The 14,727-nt window shown below is 42.8% G+C and overlaps 1 protein-coding gene across 2 annotated transcripts in view; it reads right to left on the bottom strand.

Moving 5' to 3' along the window:
- Nucleotides 1–14,727, bottom strand: part of col27a1b (collagen, type XXVII, alpha 1b) — a 483,649-nt gene that overhangs the window by 403,957 nt on the left and 64,965 nt on the right. For both annotated transcript variants that reach the window (XR_010021219.1, XM_063073617.1), the window contains exon 3: nt 12,331–13,757. Coding sequence is in view for 1 of the 2 variants with exons in the window: in XM_063073617.1 (XP_062929687.1) it covers nt 12,331–13,757 (1,427 nt within the window). In the remaining variant the exon portion in view is untranslated. The remainder of the gene's footprint in view (nt 1–12,330; nt 13,758–14,727) is intronic.

Genomic DNA, 14,727 nt, shown 5'->3' with positions numbered 1-14,727 from the left:
ATTTCTGCTAATGTAAATGGATCATCAATTATATCATTTGTTCCTTCCCTCCTGCTTAACACACCTGGGTGTTGGCTCATTATTCTTTCCCTTCTTCCTCTCCCTTCTTCAGACAAATTTTCTGAACTGTGTATCAGTACAAATGACTTGGCCATGACCTCAGCCTTATCCCTACTGGAGACTGCAGTTTCCTCCTCAGATATCATTACTGGATATTCCCATTCCCTTCTATCTCCTCCCATCCTCTTAATCATTCCCCATATCTCTCCCACAGGTGTTGTTCTTCCTACCTTGTCGCAAAAACTCCTCCAACTTGCCCTTTTAGCTTGACGTATAGTTCTTCTCACCACTGCCTGTGCTTTCTTATATTGAACCAAATGCTGCATATTATGGGTTCTTTTAACTAGCCTGAATGCTCTATTTCTGTTTTTTTACAGCCTGACAACATTCCTCTGTCCACCATGGTACCAGTTTTCTATTCATCCTATTTTTACTCCTAGGTATAGATCCTTCTGCTGCCATGATAATTGCTGAAGTCACCTGACTGTTTAATTCATCTACATTTCCAGAAATATCAATCTTTGTCAACCCTTCTTCACTCAATTTCTGGAACTTACCCCAATCAGCTTTTTCAAACACCCACTTTGGGGTTCCGCCACCTGGTCTTACTTCAACTCTTTCACCCACTGAACACAAAACTGGGTAGTGATCACTGCCTACTGTTGAAGCAGTCCAAACTCCCCAGTTACTAATGCCAGCCAAGGTATTAGACACTAACGTAATATCTAACACTGACTCAGAGCAACTGAAGCTGAACCCAAGAGCTGTTTATGTAGTCAGCCCAAAATGGGAATCATGTGCCTCAATTAAGGCACACACAGGACAAGGGAAAACCAGAAAACCTGGAATAAGGATCGATGGACCGGACCGTGAACCGGAATGCGGACTTCACGAACTGGACCGTGACACCCTGAGGGTGGCCTTTTCTTGGCACGATAGGAGGCCATAGATTGACATGTCAAAATGGGAATGGGAATTGCAATTAAAATGTTTGGCCACTGGTCCTATTGTATTCATGAAGAGAGATGGAGTGTGGATAACTGACAGCATGAATGGTCAGTTCTAATACAGAGAAAGTAAAGTACTTAAAGGTGATGATTTTAATATCAAGTCCCTCAGGATCAATAAAGTATGTCTATCTATCTATCTATCTAAGTCCAAAAGACTGCAATGTGCTCTGATGGTAAGATCAGGTGCTGTTCCTCAAATCTGCACTGGGCCTCGTTGTGAGAGCATAGGACACCACAGACAGATAGGTCAGGTGGGAATGGGATGAAGAATTAACGTAGTAGACAATAGGAAGTTCAAAGTTGCTCTTGCAGATTGAACACAGGTGCTCCACAAAGCAATTACTCAATCTGCAACTGTTATTTCCAATATAGAGAAAGCAATGTGAACACCAAACATAGTGCATTTGATTAGAAGATGTGCAAGTGAATCACTGCAAAAGCTCAGATCCCTGAATAGTGGGAGCAAAAGAAAGGAAAGGACAAATATTGCACCTCCTGCATTTGGGAGGGAAATGCCACAGCAGTGTTGCTGAGGAATGTAGAGCCAAGCTGGGAATCAAAGGAAATGGTTCCCTTGAAATCTGAAAGGAAAAGAGGAGAGAAAATTGGGACCAGTGATGGAATCTTATTGGAGCTGATGTAAAATGGCAAGGGACGATCCATTGGATATTAGGGCAGATGGCATGGGAGTTTACAACTGTGGAAACTCTCTGCTTGTTGTCCAGAAAACGGGGGTGGGAAATTGATGAGATGTCATCAACTGCTCTGACAACTAAGCCAGAGAAAGTGCTGTTCAGGAAAAAGGAAACATTTCAGAATCACCTCAGCAGGAAGTCTCACCACCAGAACAAGTGCAATGCTAATTAAGAAACTGGGAGAATGGAATGCAGTCCTTACAAAAGGCAAACTGGAAGTCTATAGGCGTGTAATGGATGTTTGTGGCACACTAATCTTCTGAGATTAAGATCAGAGATCCGAAGGTAAAGGGAAAAGTTAAAGATGCACCATGTGAAGATAGGAACTGTCTGAAAATAGGCAACAAAAGCAATGAGATTTTGAAAATTCAGTAGGCTTGTAGGAAGCAGCACTGACACAGTTATCAATATTCTGGAAATGAGCTGAGGCAGTGAACCTAAATCGACTGTTCCAATTAAAGGCCAGGCATAGACAGGGCCAAAATGAGTTTCCATAGCTACACCTTTAATCAGGAGAAAGTGTGAGTGGCATTGACAAAGTCAGTCATGTGAGGATGACTGTGCTGGTAGAGGGGAGCTGGTCGGGCCTATGTTCAAGGAAGAAGCAGAGACCCTCAGGCCCTCCTAATTTGGAAGTGTGGTAGTTAGGGCCAAGGAGTTGAAAATGTCGAAGTATCATGGATATACATGGGAATCCCTGTCCGCCAGTTATAAGTCACGTCAGGAGTATGATGAAGTGCTCTCCACTTGCTTGGAAGAGTACAACTCCAACAGTGTTCAAGTGATAAGGCACCATCCAGAACAAAGCCGCCCATTTGAATGGGACCCCAGAGACCACCATCAACATTAATTGCCTTAATCACCATCACAGTGGCTATAGAACGTACCATCTCCAAAATTCATTGCAGTTATTCATTCAGGATGCTCTGACAGTACCTTCCAAACATATAACATCTACCACCAAGGACAAGATGCCATCTTCAGGTTCCCTTCCAAGTCAGGCACCACCCTAAGTTGAAAATACGTCATTGTCATTGCGTCTATATTTTGAAACTCCCTGTCCAAGAGCACATGGGACTACCTTCACCATAGCGACCATAATTGTCTTTGAGTAACTGGCACACTGCCAGTTTCTCAAGGGCAACTAGAAATAAGTAATAAATGCTGGACTTAGATTTGCAGATCTTGAAAATTAATTTTAAGAAGTAAATTCAGAAGGTAACACACATAAAAGTTGCTGCTGAACATAGCAGGCCAGACAGCATCTCTAGGAAGAGGTACAGTCGACGTTTCCTGTACCTCTTCCTGGAGATGCTGCCTGTCCTGCTGCGTTCACCAGCAATTTTTATGTCTGTTGCTTGAAATTGCAGCATCTGCAGATTTCCTTGTGTTTGCGTTTTTAAATTCAGAAGGTGATGACTCTCATCATGTAGAGCCGTGAGCCTCGTTATTGATAGATTATACAGTTATGGAGCTCATCCAAGTTAAATCGTTCCTGCAATTCTAATGTCTGCTTTCAGAAAGGATTGTTGGATAACTACCAGAAATTGAAACTGTGTCTGATTTTTGTTTTACCTCCCTGGGTGACGGCTAAAGCTAATTTTCACACCATCAAATTCACCACTGCTCAAATGGACCATGTTGACACAGTAAATGACTTGAGCTTTGGTGTGTTTTGCTTATTCTATTTTGAATAGCTTGAGCCTTTCGGGAACTGTGTGCAGATCTTTCAAATTAGTCAAGAATTTTACAAATCATCTTGCATCTACATTATCAGGTTCTGAGGAATGAAACTATTCGCAGTTCCTACCTTCCCCACTTTCAGAAACTATCATACCATCCTGTGGCAATATGCAAAAAAAAATGCTGCAGGAGCTCAGCAGGCTATGCAGCATCTATGGAAAAGAGTAGATAGTTGACCCTGGGTCCTGATGAAGGGTCTCGGTCCGAAACGTCGACTGTTTACTCTTTTCCATAGATGCTACCTGGCCTGCTGAGTTCCTCCAGTATTTTGTGTGTGTGTTGCTTTGGATCTCCAGCATCTGCAGATTTTCTCATCTTTGTGCTAATACCATCTTGTGGCCCTGATATTTATACACAAATGAGGAGAATGTGGAAGACACTGAAAAAGCTGGGTAGCTAGAGATCTCACACTAATGTAGAACCTTGTTAGCATTTTTCCTTGTTTCTGCCCAACAGCTGGTCAAACATTAGCCTGCTGGAAAACCAATGATAAAAAGCTGCTACTGGGTTCAGCCCACAGTGATTGGGAGGGTGAAATGTCAATATTCCGGTCTCGGAGTTGGTATGCCAGCGCATCATGGGCTAGCTAATCATTCAGAGTTTGTTCTGGGTGTGAGGAAGGTTTGTTTTAAGGAAAGCAAAGAAGCCATTTGAATGGGGAGTGGTGGGGAGGAGGTGCACAGTGCTGAGTTAGTGCTAGTTACACATTCAAAACTATTCTCAGCAGAAAAGATGTTAAAATCTTCCTCGTCCACAGGAAGTACTGAAAGGCCATTTAACTTGTGCAGCTTTTCACTAGTCAATTTGCCAACCCTGGCAAACTCACATGGCCTCTGTAAATATCAAACGGAGCTCTCAGCTGCACAGCAGGATCCCATTTTAAACATATTCCTTAAGTCCAGGATATTGTAAAATCCAGCTTCATAAAAATTACGAAGTTGAAAGTACCGAGAGCTGCGAGGTTTCTTTGGTAACATTGAATTTATGCAACTAATCAAACCATATGCACTTAAATACCTCCTGCCAATGAATTTAACTTTTTACTTTGCTTCTAAAATCTTTTTAATGGATGGTATGTAAAAGGAAATATTGAATATGAATGGAATCAACTTTAATGAAGCAAACAAGCTCAATAAATGGCATCCGCCTAGTAACAAAGAGCTGCCTTGTAACCCTGGCAACTTCCCGTATCAGTGCCTTAGCAACCCCTCTCAATTCCTCAGGAATTGCTGTCATAATAATTCAGATTATTATGCAGTCTGCTGAGGGTCAGATCTGTGACATTCAGGATCAGCAATCCAGAACCCTACAAGAAGTCCAGGTGTGACCTTCTGAAGGGCACCAGGAGAATGCAAAGGTAATTGTACGTGAAGTTGGAGACCAAGTGGATGCACAACAACTGTGGCTAGGATGGTGTGCTATTCCTTCCTATAAGACAAAACATAATAGTATAAGTGGCCATGATGCTTCACTCCTAATGAGCTCGATGCCTTTATAGGTGCTTTGAAAGGGACAAAAAAAATAATCTATGCAAACCTCTACAGCATCTGTGACCTCTGCCTTGGAGGCCAACGTCAGAACATCCTACAAGAGGGGCAGCACTTGCAAGGTGTCATACCCCGACTGTGTTCCTGGCTGATATTGAAAACCTGTGCTGACCAACCAGTTAGAGTGCTCAAAGACATCTTCAACATCCCACTGCTGCGGTCTGAGGTTCCCACCCTACAGAAATCATACAAGAAGAACAGAGTAAGTTGTTTCAATGACTATTGCCTGGCAGCTCTCACATCCACTGTGATGAAGTCCTTTGAGAGGCTGGTCAAGGCTAGAATCAACTTCCACCTGAGCAAGAACATGGACACGCTGCAGTTTTCCTACCACCACAATGGGTCTACAGTGGATGTAATCTCACTGCTTCTCCACTGGGCTTTGGGGCACCAGGACAATAGCAATACCCTTGTCAGATTGAGGTTTATTGATCACAGCTCAATAACAAAACCATCATCCCCTCAGTACAAATCAATAAGGCTTGGACCTCTGTATCTCCATCTGCAGGTGGATCTTTTACTTCTTCATCAGGAGACCATGATAGGAAATAACATCGCCTTGCTGGTAATCAACACAGGTTCACCTCATGGATGCGTACTTAGCCCGATGCTTTGCTCTCTACACTCATGACTGTGTAGCTAAGCACAGCTGAACCATCATCTATAAATTCGCCAATGATACCACTGTTGGCAGAATCTCAGATGGTGACGAGGAGCTGTACAGGAATGAGACAGATCAGCTGGTTGAGTGGTATTTCAACAACAACCCAAAACTAGCGAGACCAAGGACCTGACTGAGGGCTTCAGGAAGGGAAAGTTGTGAAAGCACACACTGGCCTTCACTGAGGGGTCAACGGTGACAAGGGTGAGCAGTTTCAAGTTTCTGGGCATCAACGTTTCAGGGTAACTACAGAGCTCAACACATTGAAACAATCATGAAGAAGGCACACCAGCAGTTACACTGCATTAGGAGCTTGAGGAGATTTGGTATATAGTATCAACAAAGACAAGCACATTTTAAAGATTTTTCACAATGCAAAATTAATCATTCTAGTAAATACTGACATCTGTGCCATCACCTGAGGAATTGGCACCTTGCCAACACTATAGCAACCAGCTTTCACTCTTAAAAACACAAATTACACAGCTTTAGCCTGCAGCACTGTGGACAGACAGATCTAACTGGGCACCATCTTCTCAAAGAACAGAGAGAGAGAAACCAGATTCCTTGCAATGTAGATCTAACCCCAAATAATAATCATCACCTCCAATGCAAAGTGATTTCATTGATATGGAATTAGTGACCCACATGATATTGAAACATAACTAAGAACAGGCGCATTGACCTAACAATGTTTTCTGCATCCTTTCACAAAAATCAAATCTCTTTATTCTTCAATGTCTCCAAAGAAACAACATAAATGCGCACAAGCAAAATTATCACACTTTGAATTTCAAGAGACTATTTAAAAATTCAAGATTCAAGATTGTTTGATGTTATTTCCGGTACATAAGTGTAAAAGAGAATTAAATAATTGTTACTCCCTATCAATGCAGCAAAAAAACCCCTACAATAATAATAAAAATGCAATAAATATAAATACATAAGGTAGCTTATACATATAGATTGATTGTATATCCATAAAGTGACCCTAAGCACAGGAGTGTTTGTACGTAAGGTGACTGACAGGAAATGATAAAGTAGTGGTGGTTGGAATTGTGGAGGGGTGGGGTACTGGGTGGAGGTGTTGATCAGCCTTACTGCTTGGGGAAACTAACTGTTTTTGAGTCTACGTGGATGCTACGTAGCTGACAGTTGCACATAGCATTAGCGGCTCATTAAGACAAATTATAAATGCTATATAAATTGCATTTATTTGATGACAAGCATTTCAAGGCAGTTCATAAAGACAATGCCAAAGAAAAATGCGCAATGGGCTTTTGGAGGGGATACTAGTTCCTTGTGAAATCCATTTCAGCAGGTTCTAAGATGGCATCGGAACCTGACTTCAGCAGGTCCCTTTCATGGCAGGTACTTCTCCAAGCCTCTCCATCCCAACTCCACTCCCAAGAATATGGCTCTAAGACCTCATCGAAACTGACTCTCAAACAACTTTTAATGAGCGGTGGGCAGGTTTTATATTTCCAACAATTCCCACAGGACTTTCTTATCAATTAATTATTTACTAATTGCCCTTACTGTTTCTTTTTGTCAGCAAACATACAACAAGGTTCTTCACAACCAAATGGGACTTTATGTTGATGCTAGTTGAGAAATAAATGTTAGCCTTAATACTAGGAAGCTGGAGACACAAGAGATTGCAAATACTAGAATGAGGAGCCAAAGAAATGAGAGAAGTACACAGAGCCATCTCATCATGCAGCAGGGCGGGAGAACATTTCTCTGAAGGAACAACGCCAAGACAGGCATAAACAGAAACCAATGGTCTGTAATTTCAGCTAGCATCTACATAAAATTCTTCAATAAATGTGGGTGAGTATGATAGATGTCTTGGTTCCCAGGTTACTGGTTAAAACAGTATGTAGATTGCATAACAATAATTTAGAATAACTATTGTAGTCTCTGCGTTTTCCTTCAGTGGATGGGGAGGTGAAGGAACAGATATATTTTGATATTTAGTTTGGGAGGATGAAAAGGGAAATTGGAAAGTGCCCATGAAGCTCTGATGACTGGCCAGGAGAAGAGGGGTGAGAGGAGGGAAGGACCCTTCCTTTCCAGCCCCAGTAAAGGCCTTGGCCTGAAATATCGACTGTTTATTCCACTCCAGAGATGCTGCCTGACCTTCTGAGTTCCTCCGGAATTTTGTATGTGCTACTCTGGATCAAACACTGATCCCTGCAGCACACCACCTGTCACAGGGTCCAGTCAGAGAGACAATCATCTAATATCACTCTCCAGCTTCTCCTATTAAGCCAATGTTGAATCCAATTGACTACTTCAGCCTGAATGCTAAGTGACTTAACCTTCTGGATCAGTCTCCCATGTAGGACTTTGTCAAAGGCCAAACTAAAGTCCACGTAGACAACATCCGCCGCTTTTCCTTCATCAACTTTCTTGCTAACCTCCTCAAAATCCTCCATAAGATCGGTCACATATGACCCACCACATACAAAACCATGCTAACCATGCCCAATTAGGACTCATCTATCCAAATACATATAGGACTTCTCTCTTAGAGTACCTTCCAATAATATACCCACAACTGATGTCAGGCTCACTGGCCTATAATTTCCTGACTTATCCTTGAAGCCTTTCTTGAACAATGGAACAACATTCACTATCCTCTAGTTCTCCGGACCTCATTTGTGGCTAAGAATGTTTAAAATATCTCTAACAGGGCCCCTTCAATTTCTTCACTAGCTTCCCATAAGGTTCTAGGATCACCTAGTCAGGTGCTCCTGTTTCGTAATCCAGATATGATCCACAACCTCACTACTCTTTTGCCTCGGTTCTATAATCCCTGTGTCTGTCTCTTGAGTAAACCCAAATACAAAAATAAGTCATTTAAGATCTCTCTCATTTCTTCCAATTCCATGCATAGATGACACTAATAGCCTTCAACTGGGCCAGCTTTGTTCTTTGCTACCCTTTTGCTTTTCATACAGCTATAGAAACTCTTGGGTTCTCTTTTACCTTTGTTTACCAGAGCAATCTCGTGTCCTCTTTTAGTCCTCATAACTTCTCTCTCAGGTGTTCGCTTCCATGTTTTATACTCCTTAAGAACCTTATTTGATCCTAATTGGCTATATCTGACATGTCCCATCTGCTTTTCCTTTACCAATGTTTCAATGTTTTTTTAACAAAGGATCCCAAAGCCCATCAGCCTTGCATTCCAGCATGGCCATGCAAATTCTGCACTCTCAATATTTCACTTTTTAAAGCCCCCCACTTACCAAGCACCTCTTTTCATGAAAACAGCCTATCCCAATCCATGCTTGCCAGATCCCTATGGTGCCATCAAAATTGGCCTTACTCCCATTTAGAATCCCAACCCCAGGACCGGTCCTATCCTTTTCCGTAACTGAAGCTAATGGAATTATGATCATTAGATCCAAAGTGTTCTTCCGTACACACTTCTGTCACCTGCCTTGACTCATTCCCCAAGAGGAGATCAGTATCACACTTTATCAAGTTGGGACCTCTACATATAAAGGAAACTTCCCCGAACACATTTGCCAAAGTCTATCCTATCCAGTCCTTTTTCAGTATGGGAGTCAATATGTGGAAGATTAAATCACCTACAATTGCAATCTTATTTTTCTTGCAAATGTTTGCTCTCTCTCTACAAATTCGTTCCTCTAAATCTCCCTGTCCATTAGGTGGTCTACATTATAATCCTATTAACAAAGTCATCCCTTTCTTATTCTTCAGTTTGACCCAGCTTGCCTCTGTAGACGAGCCCTCCAGTATGTTGACTGTTGTTATTGCCATGACGTTTTCTCAGATGAGTAATACCACCCCTCTGCTTTTAATGCCTCACCCTCTGTCACAGGGGTTCCCAACCAGGGGTCCACAGACCCCATGCTTAATGGTGTTGGTCCATAGCATAAAAATAGGTCAGGAACTCTATGCTCTATCATGTCCATGGAACCCAAGAACATTGAGCTGCCAGTTCTGCCCCTCCTGCAACCAAATCTTACTAATAGCTACAACATCATAATTCCACATGCTGATCTATGCTCTCCAACTTCATCTGCCTTATCTACAATACCCTTGCACTGAAATGGACATACGTCAGAACATTAGTCTCACCATGCTAATCAACCAGTCAGTTTCTGTCTCAGCTTGTAGGCTAAACATCTACTTTCTCCAAAGCCACTCCACTTGCTGCCTTTGCCACTCCAGTTTCCAAACCCCAAGTAACTCTAACCTAAAATCCCCCTCAAGTTCAGGAGCAAACAATCCTTTTGTACAGGTCCCATCTGCAGTGGAAAAGAGCCAAATGAACCAAAAATCTGAAGCCCTCCCTCCTACACCATCTCCTTAGACATGTGTTAAAACGCACTATCTTCCTACTTCTTAACTCACTAGCATGTGTTATTGATAGCAATCATGAGATTACAGTCCTGGATGTCCTCTCTTTTAAATTAACTAACTCCCTGAACTCACCTTGCAGGCCCTTGTCATTGCTTCTTGCCTGTGCCATGGGTACCGATGTAGACCATGGCCTCTGGCTGCTCACCTTCCCCTTTAACTGAATCCAAGACATCTCTGACCCTGGAACCTGAGAGGCAACATACCGTTCTCGTCCACAGAATCTCCTTTCCGTTTCCCTAATTGTGAACCCCTATTACTAGTGCATAACTCCTCCGTCTCCGCCGCATCTGCTCTCAGGATGAGGCTTTTCATTCTAGGACGAGGGAAATGTCTTCATTTTTTAAAGAAAGGGGCTTCCCTTCCTCCACTATCAACTCTGCTCTTAAACGCATCTCCCCCATTTCACGTACATCTGCTCTCACTCCATCCTCCCACCACCCCACTAGGAATAGGGTTCCCCTGGTCCTCACCTACCACCCCACCAGCCTCTGGGTCCAACATATTATTCTCCGTAACTTCCGCCACCTCAAACGGGATCCCACCACTAAGCACATCTTTCCCTCCCCCCCCTCTCTGCATTCCGCAGGGATCGCTCCCTACACAACTCCCTTGTCCATTCGTCCCCCCCATCCCTCCCCACTGATCTCCCTCCTGGCACTTATCCGTGTAAGCGGAACAAGTGCTACACATGCCCTTACACTTCCTCCCTTACCACCATTCAGGGCCCCAAACAGTCCTTCCAGGTGAGGCATCACTTCACCTGTGAGTCGACTGGGGTGATATACTGCGTCCGGTGCTCCCGATGTGGCCTTTTATATATTGGTGAGACCCGACGCAGACTGGGAGACCACTTTGCTGAACATCTACGCTCTGTCCGCCAGAGAAAGCAGGATCTCCCAGTGGCCACACATTTTAATTCCACATCCCATTCCCATTCTGACATGTCTATCCACGGCCTCCTCTACTGTAAAGATGAAGCCACACTCAGGTTGGAGGAACAACACCTTATATTCCGTATGGGTAGCCTCCAACCTAATGGCATGAACATTGACTTCTCTAACTTCCGCTAGGCCCCACCTCCCCCTCGTACCCCATCTGTTACTCTTTTTTATGCACACATTCTTTCTCTCACTCTCCTTTTTCTCCCTCTGTCCCTCTGAATATACCTCTTGCCCATCCTCTGGGTCACCCCCCCCCCGTCTTTCTTCCCGGACCTCCTGTCCCATGATCCTCTCGTATCCCCTTCTGCCTATCACCTGTCCAGCTCTCGGCTCTATCCCTCCCCCTCCTGTCTTCTCCTATCATTTTGCATCTCCCCCTCCCCCTCCAGCTTTCAAATCCCTTACTCACTCTTCCTTCAGTTAGTCCTGACGAAGGGTCTCGGCCTGAAACGTCGACTGCGCCTCTTCCTATAGATGCTGCTTGGCCTGCTGCGTTCACCAGCAACTTTGATGTATGTTACTAGTGCATTCCTCTCTTCCCCATTTCTACTGAGCCACAGAACCAGACTCAAGCTTTGAAGACCTGGTTGCTGTGGATTTCCCCATTTCCCCTAGAGGGTCATCCCGCTCCATAGTATCCAAAGCAGTATACTAGTTATTGAGGAAACATTCACAGGGGTACCCGGCACTGACTTGCACCACAGATGTTACAATTTACTGACGCACTAGGAAGATCAGGTTGTTCCAGCAATACCAGTGGTGGGTAATCCTTGAAAACATGGTGCAAGTTCCCGTCTATGGTCCAAAGAGGAAAGACATTACGCCATATACTCTTGATATGGAACTCACATCTGGGATACAAAGGTAACTTACATCAGCAAGAATCCGGTCCAATTTCTGGAGTAATACAAATGACTACTGCACATTTCACATCAGAAAGCTATTAATTTTTTAATTGCATTTGGCTGCAAAAAGAACATATCAGGAAAATTACCCTTCCAGCAAGGATTTTCAAAAAATATTTTGAGTGATTCACTTGCTCTAAGTTTTATTTGTTAATGGCTGTTTTTGGTAGTTTGCACTCCTTCAGGTGATGTGCTAATAGGACTTGACCAGTTGTGAGTTGTTACAGCTTTTCAAATGTGAAATTTGCCTCCAATGTTTGCATGGCAAATACTTTGCAAATTGGGCATGGTGACAAGTTTGATAAAAGACCTACGGCAAACAAAAATATAGAATACATTCAAAGAATATAAAAGTTGACATGAATCTTACCATTGGTCCAGGGTCTCCTTTTATACCTAGAAGCTCGTGAAATTGTGGATCCATGGTAAAACTTTCCATTCCGAATGTTTGGTATCCGTCTGTGGCAGCTGGTGTTATAGACATCACAGTGTAGGGACCTCTGGAGTCACCTGGAGTTGTCAGCTTTGGCTCATTTTTAGTTTCTGGTGTCTGTTTGTTATGCCTCTCTGGTTGCTGGTTCTGTCTTTGCAGCGATTCTTCCACAAATTTTGTAGAGGGCTTCTGGGTCTCAGGTCGACTTTCAGTGGATTGGTATTCTGATTTCTTTTTTACTGGCTTTGTTGATGTTGGGCTTGTTGTCACATTTACAATCACTCTAGCTTTCTTCTTCATGTCTTGCTCTGTTGTGTTATCAGATAGGTTTTTGCTAATCTGTCCTTTCTGCCTCTTGGCACTGCTTTTTTCCGTGGACTTGTCTAGAGCTGTGCGAGACGGCATCGTAGCAGGGGCTGTGGTTGGAAATTTGATACGAGGCGGGAACTGGAGAAACTCAGTGCTCGGGATCAGTGTCGTCGTTGCTGGCTGCAGAGGGGAGGAAGCAGTGCTCTGGTGTTGTACTGACAAATGGGCCGGCTGGGACATGGTGTCAAAAGACGATCGCTTATTGATCTGGATGTTAAAGTTTGGCACCGTTTGAGACATGTCCGTAAAAGCTGACTTATCGGTGCAGTTGTCACCCTTTCCAGTCCTTTTCTGCAGTGTTAATGGAGAAGTGACAGCAGATGAATTAGGAGAACGTGGTAAGAGAGGAAGAAGTGGGAAAAGGTTCGGCCGGTAGATATCTGCCAGCCTACACTGTTTTTTAATATATTTGCAATAATTATGAGCTGCTTTTGCAGAGGGATAAATATCAAACTGACAGATGGCTCCTTCAAACTGAACTGAGTTTTGGTTCATTTTTCCCAAAAGAAAGGAACCATCTGGATCTAAAGAATCTTCTTTTTTGAAATGCAAATTTGCATTAGTGCGATTCTTCCCACAAGAAGTATACAGAGTAACCTTTCGGCTCCTGATGTTGATCGCCATGTGATGCCACTGGCCATCGTGAACATCATAATCAAAATATACAGACTGTTTGTGTCCTACGTACACAATGATTTTACCTGGTATAAACTGAATACCAAGCTGTAGCTTTTTCTTCTTATTTCTAACAGAAAATAAAAAAGCATTGTTGATACGATGAGAGCATAGGCTCAAAACTATGGCGAAGTTAGTACCATATGAAGCAGGAATGAGTGCTGCGACAGATGTTTTGATACGTGCTCTCTGAGTGAGAATAACGCCTGATTTAAAAGGAATGACCCCCTGAGGAACCGAGTGGGACGTTACAGAAGATGGTGATGACTGTGTTTGTGCTTTTTTCCCAGTAAGGCCCAGCCTTTGGAGAATGTCCACATCTGAAAAGTAAAATTAAGAAAAAAATAATTAATTATTAAGTCTATACAGGTGAGATCTTAAAATAGTCTGTTTTACAATTGATTTAAGTAAGAAAAAGATAATTTTGCCTTGAGAGTTTCTGACATTCTTTTGCTATTCTATCAAATTCAAGATTTTACCATCGAAGTTTGAATTAGAACATGTTTAAGAATTAGAAGCGGGGTAGACTAGTTAGACGCTCATGGCTGTTCCATTGAAGAGAGCCATAGCTGATCTTTTCCATCAGTACACTTTCCTCTACGAACCCTATCCACGTCCCTTGATTTTCTTAACACATAAAACTCCAGCAAGGACTGAGCGTCCACAGCCCTCTTGGATATGGGATTGCAAAGAAGAAATTTCTTCTCACTTCGTCATATACCTTGAGAAGTGAGCACTGGTTCTGGACATCCAACCTGGAGGAAGATCTACCTTACCAAGCATTGTAAGGATTTACAATGTTCCAATAAGATCACTTCTTGATAAACTCAAGAGGATACAAGCACAGCCTGCTTAACCACTCCTCATACTAACATGCTCTTTCTCTGTATCTCCTTCCATAAGCAGGGACACCAGACCTACTCATGCAATCTCACCCAAGTCCTATAAAATTCCAGTAAGACATCCCTATTGCATTTCTGAGATTCTATTGCAATGAAGGCCTAAAATTTGCCTTCACACTTATTTGCCAAACCAGCAAATTAAGCTTCAATGACTTGTGCACGAGCACAACAAGTTCTTTCTGAACAGGGACACCTAACAATGTTCTCTCAACATTGAAAAACATTATAATTTTCTATTTTTGATAAAACAGTTGACTTCACATAGACCTACATTTTAGTTTACTTACCACATCCCTTATGCATTCACTTAACCTACCTACGATACCTTTAATCCTTTCTTGCCAAATGTCACACAACCAAATGCCACCTTGCTTTGTAACCCTTCAAG

This window comes from Mobula hypostoma, chromosome 21 (genome assembly GCF_963921235.1).
Source record: "Mobula hypostoma chromosome 21, sMobHyp1.1, whole genome shotgun sequence".
Classification (NCBI taxonomy): Eukaryota; Metazoa; Chordata; class Chondrichthyes; order Myliobatiformes; family Myliobatidae; genus Mobula; species Mobula hypostoma.
The sequence above is the reverse complement of the archived record's forward strand: the minus strand, read 5'-3'. Positions and strand labels throughout refer to the sequence as shown.